The sequence below is a fragment of the Zasmidium cellare genome (assembly GCF_010093935.1).
Source record: "Zasmidium cellare ATCC 36951 unplaced genomic scaffold M409scaffold_9, whole genome shotgun sequence".
Lineage (NCBI taxonomy): Eukaryota > Fungi > Ascomycota > Dothideomycetes > Mycosphaerellales > Mycosphaerellaceae > Zasmidium > Zasmidium cellare.
Genome location: NW_022986953.1, coordinates 567979 through 583869, shown reverse-complemented (window position 1 = coordinate 583869; position 15891 = coordinate 567979). Strand labels below are relative to the sequence as shown.

At 52.5% G+C, this 15891-nt stretch overlaps 9 protein-coding genes across 9 annotated transcripts; 5 read left to right on the top strand and 4 right to left on the bottom strand.

Moving 5' to 3' along the window:
- Window positions 1-359: 359 nt before the first annotated feature.
- M409DRAFT_64777 (uncharacterized protein) lies at window positions 360-1329 on the top strand (the record flags this gene model as incomplete). Its single annotated transcript, XM_033816224.1, has 2 exons — window positions 360-500; window positions 556-1329. 2 exons carry the CDS (start codon window positions 360-362, stop codon window positions 1327-1329), a joined length of 915 nt encoding a protein of 304 aa, XP_033670647.1.
- An 87-nt stretch (window positions 1330-1416) lies between these two features.
- On the bottom strand, window positions 1417-3817 carry M409DRAFT_20172 (uncharacterized protein; the record flags this gene model as incomplete). The annotated part of the gene is made up of 5 exons (XM_033805258.1): window positions 1417-2300; window positions 2353-2615; window positions 2662-3141; window positions 3189-3542; window positions 3705-3817. The coding sequence occupies 5 exons, from the start codon at window positions 3815-3817 to the stop codon at window positions 1417-1419; spliced, it is 2094 nt and encodes a 697-aa protein (XP_033670646.1).
- Window positions 3818-5544: 1727 nt separating this feature from the next.
- Window positions 5545-6694, top strand: M409DRAFT_20171 (uncharacterized protein; the record flags this gene model as incomplete). The annotated part of the gene is made up of 2 exons (XM_033805257.1): window positions 5545-6033; window positions 6089-6694. The coding sequence occupies 2 exons, from the start codon at window positions 5545-5547 to the stop codon at window positions 6692-6694; spliced, it is 1095 nt and encodes a 364-aa protein (XP_033670645.1).
- A 1010-nt stretch (window positions 6695-7704) lies between these two features.
- On the top strand, window positions 7705-8098 carry M409DRAFT_52261 (uncharacterized protein; the record flags this gene model as incomplete). The annotated part of the gene is made up of 2 exons (XM_033812036.1): window positions 7705-7738; window positions 7791-8098. 2 exons carry the CDS (start codon window positions 7705-7707, stop codon window positions 8096-8098), a joined length of 342 nt encoding a protein of 113 aa, XP_033670644.1.
- An 852-nt stretch (window positions 8099-8950) lies between these two features.
- Window positions 8951-9379, top strand: M409DRAFT_52260 (uncharacterized protein; the record flags this gene model as incomplete). The annotated part of the gene is made up of 1 exon (XM_033812035.1): window positions 8951-9379. The coding sequence occupies one exon, from the start codon at window positions 8951-8953 to the stop codon at window positions 9377-9379; it is 429 nt and encodes a 142-aa protein (XP_033670643.1).
- A 692-nt stretch (window positions 9380-10071) lies between these two features.
- Window positions 10072-12022, bottom strand: M409DRAFT_20168 (uncharacterized protein; the record flags this gene model as incomplete). Its single annotated transcript, XM_033805256.1, has 2 exons — window positions 10072-11930; window positions 11977-12022. The coding sequence occupies 2 exons, from the start codon at window positions 12020-12022 to the stop codon at window positions 10072-10074; spliced, it is 1905 nt and encodes a 634-aa protein (XP_033670642.1).
- Window positions 12023-12216: 194 nt separating this feature from the next.
- On the top strand, window positions 12217-13956 carry M409DRAFT_52258 (uncharacterized protein; the record flags this gene model as incomplete). Its single annotated transcript, XM_033812034.1, has 1 exon — window positions 12217-13956. The coding sequence occupies one exon, from the start codon at window positions 12217-12219 to the stop codon at window positions 13954-13956; it is 1740 nt and encodes a 579-aa protein (XP_033670641.1).
- A 177-nt stretch (window positions 13957-14133) lies between these two features.
- Window positions 14134-14759, bottom strand: M409DRAFT_52257 (uncharacterized protein; the record flags this gene model as incomplete). The annotated part of the gene is made up of 2 exons (XM_033812033.1): window positions 14134-14619; window positions 14679-14759. 2 exons carry the CDS (start codon window positions 14757-14759, stop codon window positions 14134-14136), a joined length of 567 nt encoding a protein of 188 aa, XP_033670640.1.
- Window positions 14760-15190: 431 nt separating this feature from the next.
- On the bottom strand, window positions 15191-15763 carry M409DRAFT_20165 (uncharacterized protein; the record flags this gene model as incomplete). The annotated part of the gene is made up of 3 exons (XM_033805255.1): window positions 15191-15406; window positions 15515-15658; window positions 15710-15763. The coding sequence occupies 3 exons, from the start codon at window positions 15761-15763 to the stop codon at window positions 15191-15193; spliced, it is 414 nt and encodes a 137-aa protein (XP_033670639.1).
- Between the last annotated feature and the right edge of the window lie 128 nt (window positions 15764-15891).

The window sequence follows — 15891 nt, the reverse complement described above, 5'->3', positions numbered from 1 at the left end:
TGCCGTTGGAGAGATATTAGCGTTAACATCAGTATCGGACGGCCTTATATGTAATGCCTCTCATCTGATTGCACGCGCATCTCTGTCTATAGTGAGCACAAGTACGTACCTTTCCCCACACAATGTACTCCGACGACGGTAGCTGTGGTAGGAGTTAGCTGTGCGAAAGTCGGCCGGCAGCTTGAATACGTCTACGCGAGGCCGAAGCTGCCGAGTATCGGTCTGACATTCAGCTATAGTGAAGACCAGGCTCGCCGAGCATTCGGACTTGGGTCGATCCAGTCCCTCTATTTGTACTCCAACTGCTGAAACGATTGTCAACATCGAAATTTCGCAAACCCTTCAAAGAGTCTGGTAAAATGGCGCTGGCACCATTCACAGGCGCTCAGCGGTTGCGAGAGCTGCTGAAAGATCCAAAGCATCTAGTAGTACTTCCCGGTGTCTTCGATGGATTGACGGCAAGGCTGGCGTTGGCTGCCAGCTTTGAAGGCCTCTATATGGTGTGAAATTCCTTCCCTTGATACAGAGGCGCATCAAATGCTGACGTTTGCTTAGACTGGCGCCGGGACTTCCATATCAACGCTTGGATGGGCAGACCTGGGAATTGCTACACTTTCGGATATGAGGAGCAATGTCGAGATGATAGCATCTCTTAATCCATCAGTTCCCGTCGTGGCGGATGCTGACACTGGATACGGTGGCCCAATCATGGTTTCTCGGACGGTGACTCAATACGCCAGGGCAGGTGTTGCAGCCTTGCACATCGAGGACCAAGCACAGGAGAAACGATGCGGACATCTTCTCGGCAAGGTGATAGTTGATCGTGAGATCTACTACAGTCGCCTCCGCGCAGCTGTGAATGCTCGAAACCAGCTCAAATCCGACATGCTGATCATTGCGAGAACGGACGCTCGTCAATCATACGGGTTCGACGAGGCCGTGGAGAGGCTGAAAGCAGCTGTGGAAATTGGCGTGGATGTTCTTTTCTTCGAAGCCCTCGCATCCAAGGAAGAGGCCCGCAAAGTCTGCCAGATCTTTGGCGACACGCCTGTCCTGCTGAACATGGTCCCTGGTGGTGTCACACCGAATATGACCGCTGCAGAGGCCCAAGAGGTCGGATTCCGCATCATGATCCTGCCGGGTGTCTGCATTGGGCCGATCATCAAGAGTGTCCGCGGTGAACTTGAGCATCTCAAACAGCATGGAACGGTTTCGGAAGACAACGGCAGCGCTGGAGTGAAGGAGGCCTTCAACCTGGCTGGGCTGCAGGAATGCATATCTCTGGACCAGCTTGCTGGCGGCAAAGCTTTTGATACCGTCGGAAAGTGAGACTCTGACTCACGTCTTTCATAGTTTCTGAGACAATCGCAATGATGTCCATCCAAAATACCTGTATCGTCTTCTGTCGTTGTCGAGTTACATGAGCCGTTCGGAGCCGGACATGAGTGTGTGCGGCATCTCGTTGTAAGGCTGTGCCATCTGTGTGTCGTATGGCTGCGTCATCTGGGCATCGTGAAGAGAGGATCCATCCCCGGGTGAGTAGTCGTCAGACGGCGCAGTGAAATCCCACCACTGCATGAAGTCCGCGAACACGTTGTCCAAGGAGTTCTGCCAGGAGCCATCGCCCGTGGGCATTGGCATGTCCATGTTGGCCATGTCTGGCTGCGGTGGTAGCATGGTCGTAAAGTTCGGTTCGTGTTCGCCATCGCTGACGCCACTGCATACACCGCCGCCGCCGCCATCGGCACCCGATGTGGATGGGTCTTGAAAGCCACTGGTCTCTGCACAGGTGTTGTGGGCTTCCTCCAACGGTCTTCCGTACTCCTTTCGCCACCACCAGAAGTTGTCAAATACGGGATTCAAGACAAGGCGATAGCGCATGTTCACCTTCAGCCCATTCTGAATCTTGCCTTCTCGAACGAAGACTTTCTTACTAGCCCACAGCTCAGGTAGCATTACGCAATGGTATGCGAAGAGGTCAGTGGACGAGTACGCTCGCTTTCGGAAAATGTCAACCATGGCAAATATCACGGCTTCGGCATCATCTACGTCCAGCTTGGCACCTAGGGGCGATTTGCACATTCGCAGTATGATGTGCGTAGCCGCCATCACCATGCGGATATAGTAGTGTGGCAGGTAGAAGGTGCAACCGGGATTATCTCGCTCCAGGTCGAGCGCGAGTCCGACCGCCTCTCGAGAAACTCTGTAAAGTCGTAGGGCATGGATGTGGTCTGGTTCTTGCTGAGCGACGTAGATTAGACCCATGACGGAGACACGGGTGCAGCTACGCATAAAGCGATCTATGATCTTTGTTAGCCAATTCAATGCCCGGTGATCTTATCGTCGACGCACATGAGGGCGTGTCTTGCGGCAGAGGCACTTGTCGGATGCTGTCATCGTAGGAAGTTATCAGCGCGTTAAGTGTCTGGTCGGACTTCTTGCCATGGACGTCACATGAGCCAGCTATCAGGTTCGTAGCATCTGTCTGCAGGCGATGCAGCTGTACTCTGTAGCCTAATCTCTCTGGCAAGAGCTCGTTGATGTCGCCATAGCTTTCAGAGCGTCGGAAGCACGGGACGATTGAGAGCGGCGGCAAGCCATCGCACATGTACACACTGCAAATCGTCAGGTATAACACATCTTCGCGTCAGGTGTGCTTACTCTTGGAATGTGATGTTGCAGAACGCCCAGATCCGCGTACGAAAGCTGACGACTTCGTCGCGAATTGTTTTCACGCCAGATAAGTCATAGTATGCTGGCTTGGTCTTCAACGACCTCACCACAAAGTCTTGCTCGCGGCTGTACATGTGCAGGCCATTCTGCATGGCAAGGCTCATCGCGGCTCCAGCCAACGCCTCTGAGGGTTCCCGGTATATCAGATCGACAGGAAGCGGCCATCCGCAGAGGATGACGGCTGCTTGGATAACTGGCAACGCATGTGCTGGTCGTATCAATGACTTAAACATCAGATCCAGTACTGGTTCGCCTAGACGCCCATAGAGTGTAGGATCTTTTGTGTATCCACGGGAACCAACGCATACCATGACCCAGAAAAGTAGAGGTGATTGTTGGTACCGTTGGTTAGGGCTGATGACCATTTCGATAAGGCCATGTGTATACGCTGCATAATGACTGAGAAACCTAATGACCATTAGCTGGGGCTGTGCGAGCATGCTTCACAGACGTACAATGCATAGCAGTCATTCACTTTGCCGGGGTCCAGGGTGATATCGTTCAGGGTCCGCGCTACTGTACCTTCTGCTCCGTTTGTTGCCTGGGTTGGTGATTTTCGCGGTGGCACTTGCTGCTCTGAAGAGCTCCGTCGGAGGAGTTCTTGCAATGATGCATTTCCTTCGGGATGTGATGAACTCGGTTGTAGAGAATGCGATCTTTGGTGCTGTACATGATCGCTCGATCGACGGTTCATGTCCGGGGTCGTGCTGGTATGCGGACTTTCTGTCGCTCGGTGATCCACAGGATTATCTGAGCCTGGTTCGGCTTGTGCTTTGAGCCGGTCGAGCTCATATTGAAGCTGTGCCTTGCTACGTTATGTGTTAGAATGATTCTATGGTAAGGCTTTGATTGGAGGAATCTCACGTTTGACGTGGTCGCCTTTGGAAGTCTTTGGATATCACACAAGGCAGCCCAGCGGCTCGACACCGAGAACAAGGTCGACTGTAATCTTTGAAGGCATCACAGCGTACCTGTGCGATGCAGAGTCAGTGGCGAAGCTTGCGATGATGCCAGTATGAGACGCAAAGACCTTCTGCTGTCTGCACTCGGTGCATGCCTTCACGCGTCCTATCGACTCCGGCATGGCAGAGATATGCCGGTGCTTTGTAAACAAGCGTCTACAATGCGGCTGGCTTCTTAGCCGGGTGATCGACAAATTCTGGTGGTAACTGCAGGTATCGTCAAGACAAGCAGCATTGTTTTGGCCGGACAGACCGGGTGTTGTATGCCACAGACAGCATAGTGAGACGGTTCAACCACAACGCGGTATGCTTTGGTGGCTGTTGGGTGCCGCGGACGGCTCACGCAAATTAGCGGAGCTGTCGTCCGGTCAAGGTTCCTCCCGCTCGGAACGGTCAGCCAAAGGACACTTAGTAATTGACCAGATTGCATAACTTTTCGCATCTCTTCTCCGAGCTGTTCTCATTCACGCCAATGCCCGCATCTAACGACGTGGCCGCTGATGAATGTCAGTTGGCCGGCCCACTCCATCACCAAATGCTTTACTGTAGACGCACCTCCATACGCAAAAGCCGGAGCACTGCCTCAAGTCAGCTAGTTATGCGGTATCAACTAGCCGTATGGAGCTCAACATTTCAGCCACAACCGTAAATCAGTCTGTTTGTGGATGACCTCGGCCGATTTCGCGTCAACGCGTAGGAAGAAGTTCGAATTCGACCAAGGGCACGACAACAACGACAATATCGCGTCTCATCGTGTACAGATCTCATCCCAGCATGGACACTGTCGCCGTGAGCAATGTGATGCAATGAGCATACGTGGTCGTACTGTAGTGATGTCGCGCTCGCTGCATGCGACGAAATCTGACTTCTCAGGTCCGACATTCGCAGTACGGTCTCAAGTCATCTGACAGTGGTATGGCGGCGCGTAGGCATGAAGATAGCGGCGCGGACCATAGCTGACCAGTTTATGTACGTCCACAGCCGGCGTGACGGGTTCATGTGTTGTCGACAGAATGGCAGCACTCAGACTGCTCAGCGACCAGAACACACACCTGTGGCTTTCTCGCCCTTGATGTGTCTGCAGGATGACAAGCAAGAATCCAGGAGCCTCGCGTGACAAGGCTTTGCTCGACTGAAGCGATATCCATGGCTAGAGACAGTCTTACCCGGCCGAGAGAGCGGATATATGGTCAAACAGGATGCAAGACTTTCTGAAGGCCTCCTGCGCGCAGTCCGGCCTGCCCATCATCAAGGCCGTTTTGTTTTCAAAGCGAAGAGCTGCTGACATGATCTCGATGCACAGACAGGGGCGTCACTCCCTTCTGTGAAGCCTTAACACCGAATCTGGTCAAACAGACGCGTGAGAGAGGAAGGTTCGTAGTGTGGACACAGAGCCTGAGGCAGGGTTGTTAATACGAGTTGTAGATCCGATTCTCGCAGATTGAAGAGCACGATGGACATGCAACGACCACATGTACATTATCTCGAGCCACTGTGGGATTCTAACTCGGCCACACCAAACCTGAAATCAGGCGGGACATGAACACAACGAGCAGAGTTGGACCACAGTGGCTGCTTGCAAGCCAGGTAGCTCCCTCCAAAATCCACTGTGATCGAGCAATAGCAATTGGTAATGTGTGGAAAAAGCTCGGCTATGACGCGGGGAAACACTCAATGGCTGATCGCACTTTCCAAGTGGCAGAAGTGGCATGCTTGACTATATCTACGCGGTTACCGCATAGAACAGACAGTCTCGTTCTCAGCACACAGCAGAACGAGAGCACCACACTGGAACGGATCACCTTCCAGCAAATACATGTCAGCTCGGCTCCACCAAATCATTGGCACCATGTCGAAAGCCCCAGCAACCATGCAGGCCATCATCATCAATGGCAACAAGGCAGCCGTTTCCAAGATCGCGGTGCCGAAGACCAGGCCGACTTACGTCCTCTGCAAGGTCGACTCGGTCGCCCTGAACCCCACAGATTGGAAGCACGTTAAGGACAGTCGTGCAGCTCCCAATGGCATTTCTGGCTGCGATTTCGCAGGAACGATCGTTGAAGTCGGATCAGAGGTGAAGAAATCTCTCAAGGCAGGCGACAGGATTGCTGGCGTTTGTCACGGTGGAAACTTCAGCAACCCCGAGGATGGCGCTTTTGCAGAGTACTGCGTGGCCAAGGGCGACTTGCTGGTCAAGATTCCCGAGTCCCTCAGCTTTGAGGATGCATCGACGTTCCCTCTGGGTGTGTCGACCGTCGGGCAGGGGCTCTTCCAGAAGGCTCTCAAGCTGTATCTTCCAACGGACCCAACAAAGAATCGCGAGACTGTTCTTATCTACGTCAGTATCCACCTCCCTTCATGCTCAAGTCATCACATGCTGACGATTCTCACAGGGTGGTTCCACTGCAACCGGCTCCCTCGCAATCCAATTCGCCAAATTGGCTGGATACAAGGTCATCACGACATGTAGCCCACACAACAACGACTTCGTCAAGGGGCTGGGTGCTGATGCCGTCTACAACTACAAGGATCCGAACGTTGGCAAGAACATCAACAAAGATACCAACAACGCGCTGAAGTTGGTGTGGGATACCATTTCGCTGCCTGCATCGGCCAAGATCTGTGAAGAGGCTTTGTCTTCTGATGGCTCTGGGACGAAGTATGGTACCATCCTTGGACAGAAGTTGCCGGAGAGACAGGATGTTGAAAGCAAGACCACAATCATGTACACCATCTTCAACGAGGCCTTCTCCAAAGCTGGTCGTGACTTCCCGGCCACTCCAGAGGACTTCGAATTCGCAAAGGAAATCTTTGGCATCACCGAGAAGCTCCTTGCAGAAGGCAAACTGAAGACTCATCCAGCTAAGGTCGGTTCTCAGGGCCTGGAAGGAGTGCTTCAGGGCATGGAGGACATGAAGAATGAGAAAGTCAGCGGCGCCAAGCTTGTCTATCGCGTCAAAGAGACGCCGCAGCATTCCAGGGCAGAGAAGGAACTGTAGATGACGAGGGATAGAGAGAAATCTTCGCAAGGGCTCGACGTTGGGTCTCGCGAAGTTGCGAAAGTCGGCTTCGAGATCAGACAGTACGATTACGAAGGCGCAGCACTTAGGCTGAAATCATGACTTACATACAGACTTTCAACACAAGACATACGCCATCATCACCAAGCACCAAAGGCTTCGGCTTGACCGCAAGCCGTCTCGTTCTGCGCGCATCCCGCTTGCACTGTACAAGCCATCCTCAACAGAAAGTAGGTAATGATTCTTGCGAAAGCATGACACCGTGATCCGCATGCGCCATCTCAAAGCTTACGAGTACGAAAGGCTTGATTCTTCACTATAGGCAACACATCACATGCACAAAGCACAACGAAGAAGAAGGATAACAACATCTCAGTTGGGGCGGAAAGATGTCATCCCGCTGACGGTGAATGAGTTCCGCCGACTGTGTTCAAAGAATGGTCTCCGCTGCACAGCCACGCTTGGTTCGTAGCTGTACGAAAGAAATGCAAAGCTTGTTCGTTCGGGACGCGAGGGCAGCGTCCAGCTTTTGCTTTGTGAGAAGCAGAGCTGCGGTGTCTGGATCTGCGACTTGACGCAAGAGCTCTGGAGCTGGTTGCTGTGCGTGCTCGTTCGGCAGACCCTGGAGTCAGAGCGAGGACTTGCCTGCGTTGGGTATCGTACCGCTCCAGTGTCTTTCTTCAGCCACCACACTGCAGGATGGCATGAGTGGTAGCCGAGCGATTGCTGTGAAGATGATCCGCTCTGGGCAGGGCTAATGGGCCGTAGTCGTTCAGATGTACCGGTGACGAACGGGGTTTAGGATGGATGGAGCTGAGATAAGGGTGAGGTGAGGAGGGCCAAGAGTGAGGTATTAAAGCACCTGTCTCTTGTCGTGTGATGCGCTTTTTATTTCGCATTCAGACAAAGAACTACTACGCGATCAGTTTCCTTTGCGACTTGGATCTTCACAGTAGATCAACATACCAAACTCAACTTCAACAACAACTATGCCTGCCACGACCTCAACCACATCAAACAACAGTATGTATCCTTCTCCCCGGTGAAATACCAAACACAGCTGACCCACTCCCAGACAACCTCTCTCCCAACTACATTCCGAAAACATCTCTCGACAAGGAAACCCGCAACGGCAGCACAAACACGATGGGCACCGACTCCCGCCGTCCCTCAGAAACAGCCGAATGGCTCCTCCCAGACTACCGACCCACTGAATTCCGTTCAAGATCTTCGAGCGTCAACAGCCGGAGTCGATCGACTTCCGGTTCGTGGGACACGCATCAGATGTCTGCCCAGGAGAGGCAGTGGAGGAAAGAACACGAGGCGAAGAGCAAGAACTCCGTGAAGAAGTTGTTCAGCTACGGCTTTATGGAGGGGAAGTAAGGGAGGGATTTGAATGAAAGGGTGGTTGGGTTGAAGCGTTTTGGAATTTTTAGCAGGGTGTTTTGGGATGATGCTTTTTGAATTGATCATTCTCATGTCTCTGATGAGGAACGAACAGATGAGGAGTTTGGACTTGCAATCGTGTTTGGCGTTGTAGGCATTCTGCTCATCAAAAATCGATTCTACAGTCGTTGTATTGACAGACGGCTGTCGTCCAACTTGCTCTCTAAATCTCCATCTCCTTCTCACTGCTGATAACAATGACGACCCTGGCTTAGTCTTGTAAGACGCCTTCACATGCAAAAAGACAACAACCAACCTCATCCCCTCAAAACACACCCATCCCCACAAAAAAACCCACTCCCTTCTCGTCTCGTCTGACGGAAGCCCAGTGAGCCCAGTCCTCAAGTCCCCAATTTTTCTTCTCCACAACCGCTCACTTCATCAACCACTTTCTTGATTTCATCACACGACTCGCTGCTGAGTTACCGTTTTGCATAGCCTCCCAAAAGCTTGGGAGCCGGCCTTGGTGATGGCAGTGCCGAGAATTTGTCGTGGTCGGCAGCCGGATGATGGAATTGCGTGGAAAGCTGGTGAGACCCTTTCTCGGGCAGCGCGGGTCACGCCACGGTATGGCTTCGTAGGTCAAGAGATCGATCGAAAGGTAGGGGATGGTGTATATAAGTCGGTCGTGTGCTCATATCAATTTCCCTGGAAGTATCGCATTTGCGAAAGAAAGCACACGACACAAGACATCACAATCAAACAAGAACGATCAAGAGCACGCCGATGCACTACGATCCATACGCAACAACGACGACTTTACCAGAGCCCACAAACATTCACGCAACAATGTCTACAACACCGGAAGACACCAAGGTCGACAGCACCACAACCCCAACCCTCAACTCTAACCAAGAGCCCCCAAGTGCGTTCTTACGTCCACTCAGGCCCAGCTGCCGTCACTTCCCCTACCTGCATCCTAACAACCCGTCAGACACTTCTTCCACCACACAAGCTCAACAACAACAGACGGGGATTCTCCACGACGAGTCCATCCCCGTCGCGACCAAATTCTCCCGCCTCGCCGAGCAACACGAGTCGACCGAACGTGCGCGCAGCAGGAGCCGGGGACCTGACCCGTTGGATGGAGAGGTGAGGCGTTCGAGTGCGGCAGATGTGAGGCGCTCGAGTGTGTGGAGTCAGGATAAGGAGAAGAAGCAGAGGAGTAAGGTGCAGAAGTTGATGGATCATCATTGGGTGCCGGATTTCTTGAAATAGAGGCTTGACGAGAGGGAGTGAGGATATCGTCAATGATATCGTTTTAGTTGGAGGCTGGAGGAAGATGGAATGGTCCTTAAGTGATTAGTTTGACGACGTATGATGTATGATGTGACGACTTAGATTAGGCAATGGAGTTATTCGATTCTTGCTATCCTCACATCGCGTTCGTTGTATGCTCGTCGTTTCCTTGGTGTGAGCGATGAATGCTGTATGATACGGTCAAAGTCTCCCTCCGTCATCAAACCGTGAGCACAATAGTTGGCTCTTTTGATCCTGTCGTTCACGTTCGTGCTGGTGTACCGACTTCGATATGCTCAGCTATCCAACAAAAAAGCTTGAATCCAGAAGGCTTTGCGACCATCTTCCACGACGTTCAACGGTGGGTTTCAAGCTGGTAAGTGCACACTCGTTCTGCAGGCGTATTGTGTAAGCGCAGAAGGATGGGCTTGGCCGCTTCTCGTGGGAGAGCGACCCTGTGGACAACCATGAGTACGGGTCGATCACAGAGCGTATACCACCAGTGGAAGTCGTGCGGCACAGTGCAGAATGATCGGCGGACGGTTGGTGATCCTGCGGCCATGTGCAGGGCTGTACCCACGAGCTCCAGAACCTGTCTACACTCATGACGTTGACAGCTTCTGTTTTGTCGAGCATCGACTGGTTAGGAAGTTCCTCGCAGAACCCACGTTCTACCGCAGACTATCCCTCGTAGGCGGATGTCGCAACCTCCACACTGATCCCTCCACACCCACATGTTCTCTCAATGTGACCCAGGGCCGATCGTTCTCCGCGTCCATTTTGCCCATGTCTTCCTTGTCTGCTGCGCAGAGATCTTCCAGATAAGCCCATTCTGGGGAATCGAAGCCGCCACGGATGAGGACTACTTTGCGCTGTAATAGCTCCGCTATCTGGCTCTCGGGCAGTGGCGTTACGAGCTGGAGCTTCTTGTTTTGGATGTCGATGCCTCTAATCAGAGCCAGGCCTAAGCACTTGCTCTGCTGGGGATCGATCGGAAACGAGAAGCCGTCTTCTCTGGAGGTGATGTAGGGAATATCCTCCTTGTTGGTTCGTTCAACAGCTGTGGCATTGAAGAGGTCGGAATCGTGTTCAACAATGGCGACTATTGAGCCGTCGAGCACCTCGCTCAAAAAATCGGCTTGAGGGGCCTGTCCGTACGATAAAATAGCCTCAACGCCAGCGCTCTCGCCACAATATCCGATGATCCAGGGCCGCATTTGACTGATACGCTTGGAGTCCCATCGTAGCCTTCCCTTCGACGTCCTGTCTTTCTGATGGAAGTAAGCCAGAGTTTGCATAGCCCTCGAATCTGCTGGTGTTCGCGCAGACACTCGACCCTGACGCCGTGCCACCTTGTGCAGAGTCGTTCGAGATTTGAGACCATCTTCAAGGTCAGCATCTAGTGGCCCAAGGGTGACCGAGTCCGTGATACTGGTGCAAGCGACTATATCTGATAGTACAGTCGCGCCGAGACCGCTGACCCATCCACAGGAATTGACCACCACAGGCACATCGTTCGGTATGCGCTTCGTCAGGTCCACGACACAGTTGACATAGTGTCCGGGGTCGTCCTTGAATGAAGTGGCGGCTATTGTGTGTGATCGAACGAGGCGGAAAGCTTTCGAATCGACCGATGCTGGATGTGTGAAGGCCGGCCCAAGGAGGGGAGTCGTGACTTCAACCAAAGACACTTGTCCAGGAGGTCCAAATTCTGGCTGGCCTGGGTCTATGTCAAGGTAGAAGCACCGCTGTTGTCCTGGTCGAGTGATGATCATGTTGCAAAGAAGTCGGTTGAATGTAGATTTTCCTGAAGACTTCGCTCCCACGGCCATGATGCGCGGTGCACTGTCACTTGAGTCCAGCTTCGCATTGAGCCTAGAAAGTACCATTTTGGTGTCATCGTCTACCTCGAGTACGACGAGCAGTCGTTGTAGAGGGTCGTCCGATGACTCCTTCAGCAGAGCGAATGACCTCGACGAATACTTATGCTTCGCACCGATATTACCGAAGAGAGGCGAAAGTCGTTCAAGGCTTAGTACAGAGTCGTTGTGATCTCTGCCAATGGCCGTTGTTTTGATAATGGTGTCGTCTTTGCGTGCCACTATTGCCGGGATAGCTTGCGGACTCAATGCGTAGACTCGCTGCACACCAGAGTTGGCATGCAATATTGCGCCGTGAATCGAAGCGAATCCTTTCGAGACCTCTAGATCAAACTCGCCGATGAAGGTGACATACTCGTCCGCTTTCAAAGAGAACTCCCATCGCTCGTCGGACTCTTTGAGGACAGTGCTTTTATCGCGCGAAAAATTCGACAACTTCACACTTGACTTGGCTGGTGGAAGGGTCGCAATAGGTACCTCGACATCAGGTTCAGATACTCCTTCTCTGGAAGCGTCATTTTGGCCGTCATATGGGGTATCTGCAATAGCAGAGGCTCGATCGATGTCGCCTTGCAGAGCATCCGTGCCGGGTATGGACTGTTGTGCCCGCAGTCTCGCTTGCTTCGCCGCCGCGACCGCACTGAGCTGGGCTGTTGAATGTTAGTATTAACAGTGATTCAACTAGGCCGTACTCACTGTTGGCCTTGCCAAACGCCTCTTGAGCCTTTCTTTTCTGCGCCATGAAAGGAGAAATGTTTGAAGATGCTCGATCGGGAAGGATGAGATTTTGAGTGGTCTCAAATGTGCGCGCGGCGGGACCAGATATTTCGATTGACTTCACGAAATTTACGCGAACTGGAGACTTGCGGAAAGCATCCTTGTCGGTTTTACTTCTCCATTGAACGCTGCTAGATGTCCGTCAAGCAGCCGCCAGCCATGGCGAAGGCGAAGGAAACGAAAGCGATCTCCAAGAAGAAGGATGCGCCAGCCAAGAAAGCAACATCATCAAAGGCAACGAAGTCGAAGACATCGAACTTGAGCGAGGACAAGGTGGTCGATTCGGACAGCGACAACGAGGCACCGGCTACAGAGAGCCCCGCAAAGAGCAAGCAGGCTCCGAAGAAGTCTGCAAAGTCTGCAAACTCGGTGAAACCCGTGTCGCAAAAGGCAGAACCCAAGAGCAAGGCCAAGATTGTTGAGAAAGAGAAAGCTGAATCCGATTCGGACGAGAGCAGCGAAGAGGAGAGCGAGGATGATAAGCCTGCGCCCGCGCCCGCGCCAATCAAATCGAATGGGGTAAAGAGAAAGGCAGAGGAGAGCAGTGGAGAAGAAGAGTCTGAGGAAGAGGGCACGAGCGAACAAGAGCCCCCTGCGAAGAAAGCGAAAACTTCGCCCGAGGCTGATGTACAGGAATCATCATCGGAAGAGGAGGACGAGAGCAGTGAAGAGGAAGAAGAGAAGAAGTCGGTGGTGAGGACAAAGAAGGCAGAGCCTGCGCCAGAGGTCGACATGCAAGATTCGTCGTCAGCAGAGGATGAGGGTAGCGAGGAATCAGAGGATGAGCCGCCGAAGGCCACAGAAGCCAAGAGTACAAGTTCAACGAAAGGAAAGGAAACCATCAAGGCAAAGCCTGCCTCCGAATCGAAGGCGAAAGATTCGTCAGACGAGGAGGAGAGCAGTTCAGGATCGGAGGAGAAGGTGATCCCCAGTAAAAGAAAAGATGCATCAGCTCCAGCTGTTGGCAGTTCTACGATCGAAAGCATACCTGCCAAGCCGTTTGAGCCACCATCTGGATACACAGCGATGGACTCGCGCAGTCTGGGCACCGGTTCACCGTTCGCGGCAAGCAATCTTGCTGGCAAGCAGATATGGCACATCGTAGCACCCTCAAGCATTCCTCTCAAATCTATCACCGAAGTTGCGTTGGACGCAGTGAAGAGTGGTACACCCGTCCTCAATCACAAGGGTGTAGACTACATTTTGGCGGCGGACACGAACCACAGCACAAAGTTCGACACTGTGTTCATACCATCAGATGCCGGCTATCAATCAGTCGGGCAGCATGTTGAGACCTCACTGCAACTTCAGCAAAAGATCGAACTACCAAATCTGAGCAAGCTCCAAGCGGATTTGAACAGGGGAAGCAGTGCCGCGGCCGACATCGCACAAGCTCCTGTTAGTGATGCGCGACCTCAGCCCAAAGGTCTGCGGATGAGGTACAAGCCCCCAGGTTTCGGTCGTGGCGATCCTGGACGACTAGGATCCGAATCAGATAGTTCAGACGAGGATGTTACTCGAGCGAAGAAGACTAGCAAGTCCCTACAGTTTCCAAAAGCACTAGGCGCACATGGAGCATCCGAAAAACCTGATTCGGGGACCAGTGCTGCGATTGAGAAGAACAAGAAGTCGAAGAAGAAGCGGAGGAATTCGGATGTGGACATGGTCAACGGGGGCTCCACTATGCCTTGGCCTGAGTCGACTACACCACAAAAGAAGAAGAAAAAGCAGACCAAGGAGGGGGCGGAGGCTGAGACACCCAGTGCGACAAAGTCGCAGGATGTAGTGGAAGCCTCGCCGTCTGAGGCAAAAGAGGAGAGCAAGGAGGAGAAGGCGAAGAGGAAAGAGATGAAGAGGTTAAAGAAAGAGGCGAAGAAGAAAGCCGAAGCCGCGATCTGATAATTCGAGAAGTTGGAGACGTTGTGAGCTTCAAAGAACCACGCGTATCGGTTCTCAAGCAGAGCACCTCCGCGCTCTGGCTGCCTTGGGCAAGAAAAGGGGCTGCTTTGAATCGACTATAGTTACATTTTGCGCTCGCCACTATCATCAGAAACACGGAAAGTGTGATCTCGCTCTTTAGAGAAATTTGAAGGTCCATGTCCGCACTCTCATAACGCGGCCACGCATTTCCTCGTCAGCCCAGACGCTCGACATCAATCCAGGGGTCATCTTCCACTCCTCGAAGTATGGGTCTGTCAGATTGAATTCGATGTTGCCCAAACGACTCCGCAACCACAACAGTCTCTCCTCAGACATGGAATGATCATAGCTCGTGTACCGCACGCCACGCATCGAACGCCGAGCGTTCTCGTCCATGTGCCCAAGTAGTCCCTTGAGACCATCCAAGTCGATTCCGGTACAGCAGCTGATTTTGAGTCCGGCTTCGTAGAAGGATGGCAGGAGTTCCTCTCGTAATACTCGGCAGGTCCTGAGGATCGGAGCTGCGTAGTCTAAAGAGCGGCAAGCCCACAATAGACACATGGGGTACTCGGGGATGTCGCTAATGACCATCTTGCCGATCTTGGACCAGAGCTCTGGTGGCAGGTCGAGCAGTCGGAAGGGCTGTGATTGAGTGTTAGCAGAGCTGAAGCGACTATGTGAGCTCGGCGTAGGCGCATTACCTTGACCTCCTTTTTTGCGGCATCCTTGTATGCGATGGCTGGAGTGTGTCTCCATATGTTGGCTTGAGACGTCCGCTCCATCGTGAGGTGTCTGAATCAAAGGTGTTTCACAACGGAATGGAGGGGGGTTTGTAGTTGAAAGTCATGTGCGGGAAAATGAAGCCTACTAAAGCCTTTAGTGGGCCGGCCTTGGCAATCACAAGCTCGCTTGGTCCCGCCTAACGTGACAGCATTCCTCGTGCGACGTCCATCGCAAGTCGTTTCTATCGCCTCAGATGGTACAGAAAATAGTTTAGAGATTGCGAGAATTCTACTGCACTTGGCAAACATTGTCTTTCAGCAACTGCAAATGGGGACGACGCACATGATTTCGATCACAGAAGGAACTCAATTACGGTGCCCGTACTTGCAGGCTCACTTTCAGTACCTCATGCCAAAGACATCGCTGTTTCTGTTGCATCGAGAGACCTCGTTATCGTCCTCATCGTTTTTGATGCTTCCCGCTTCTTCCTTCACTTTGAGAGGAACCTGACTTTGAAAGTAGGATCTTCGTGCACGCTCAGCTGTGATGGCTCGTCGAGTTGCTCTAGCACAAATCCAAAGTCCCACTCAAACACTTGGCGCAAGTAATACGTGTACAAATCGATATCACGCGCGGGAGTAAAACTGTCAGAAACTCGCAAGCCACCGATGTGTTGACGATTCTGCCAGCCAATGGTCTTCAAGAGCTTTCCGAATACTCTTAGCCTGGCTAAACCACAAGTGATGTCTCAGCAGTTGCTGAATTTCGTTTTATAGAAGTATGGGAGGGCCTCTTGGCGGATCTTGCGGCATACTTGTGTGATCCGCGGTTGGTGACCATTCGCGGGTCGCTGGGAGCCTTGGAGCCTGCAAAGATCTTTGATCTTGGGCTCTTCGTCGACCACCATCTTGACGATGTCTGACCAAATCTCCGGTGGAAGATCGAGAAGGCTCAATGGCTATGAACACGTGAGTCAAAGGAAGTGCTGCGAGGGTTCAGATGGTCTCACCTTCTCATTCTCGTCTCCAGCAGCATCTCCATTGGTGCTTGATGTCGCTGTCATGACGACCTTGCAGCACGGGAGATTTCAAACTGAAGTAGTTTTAGGTTGTTGTTGATGAGAAGAGCTGCAGCGAAGAAGGCGCTGTTCGGCTTGAGAACGCAGTGGGTCCGTGCGCTTCCCCCCTGTTT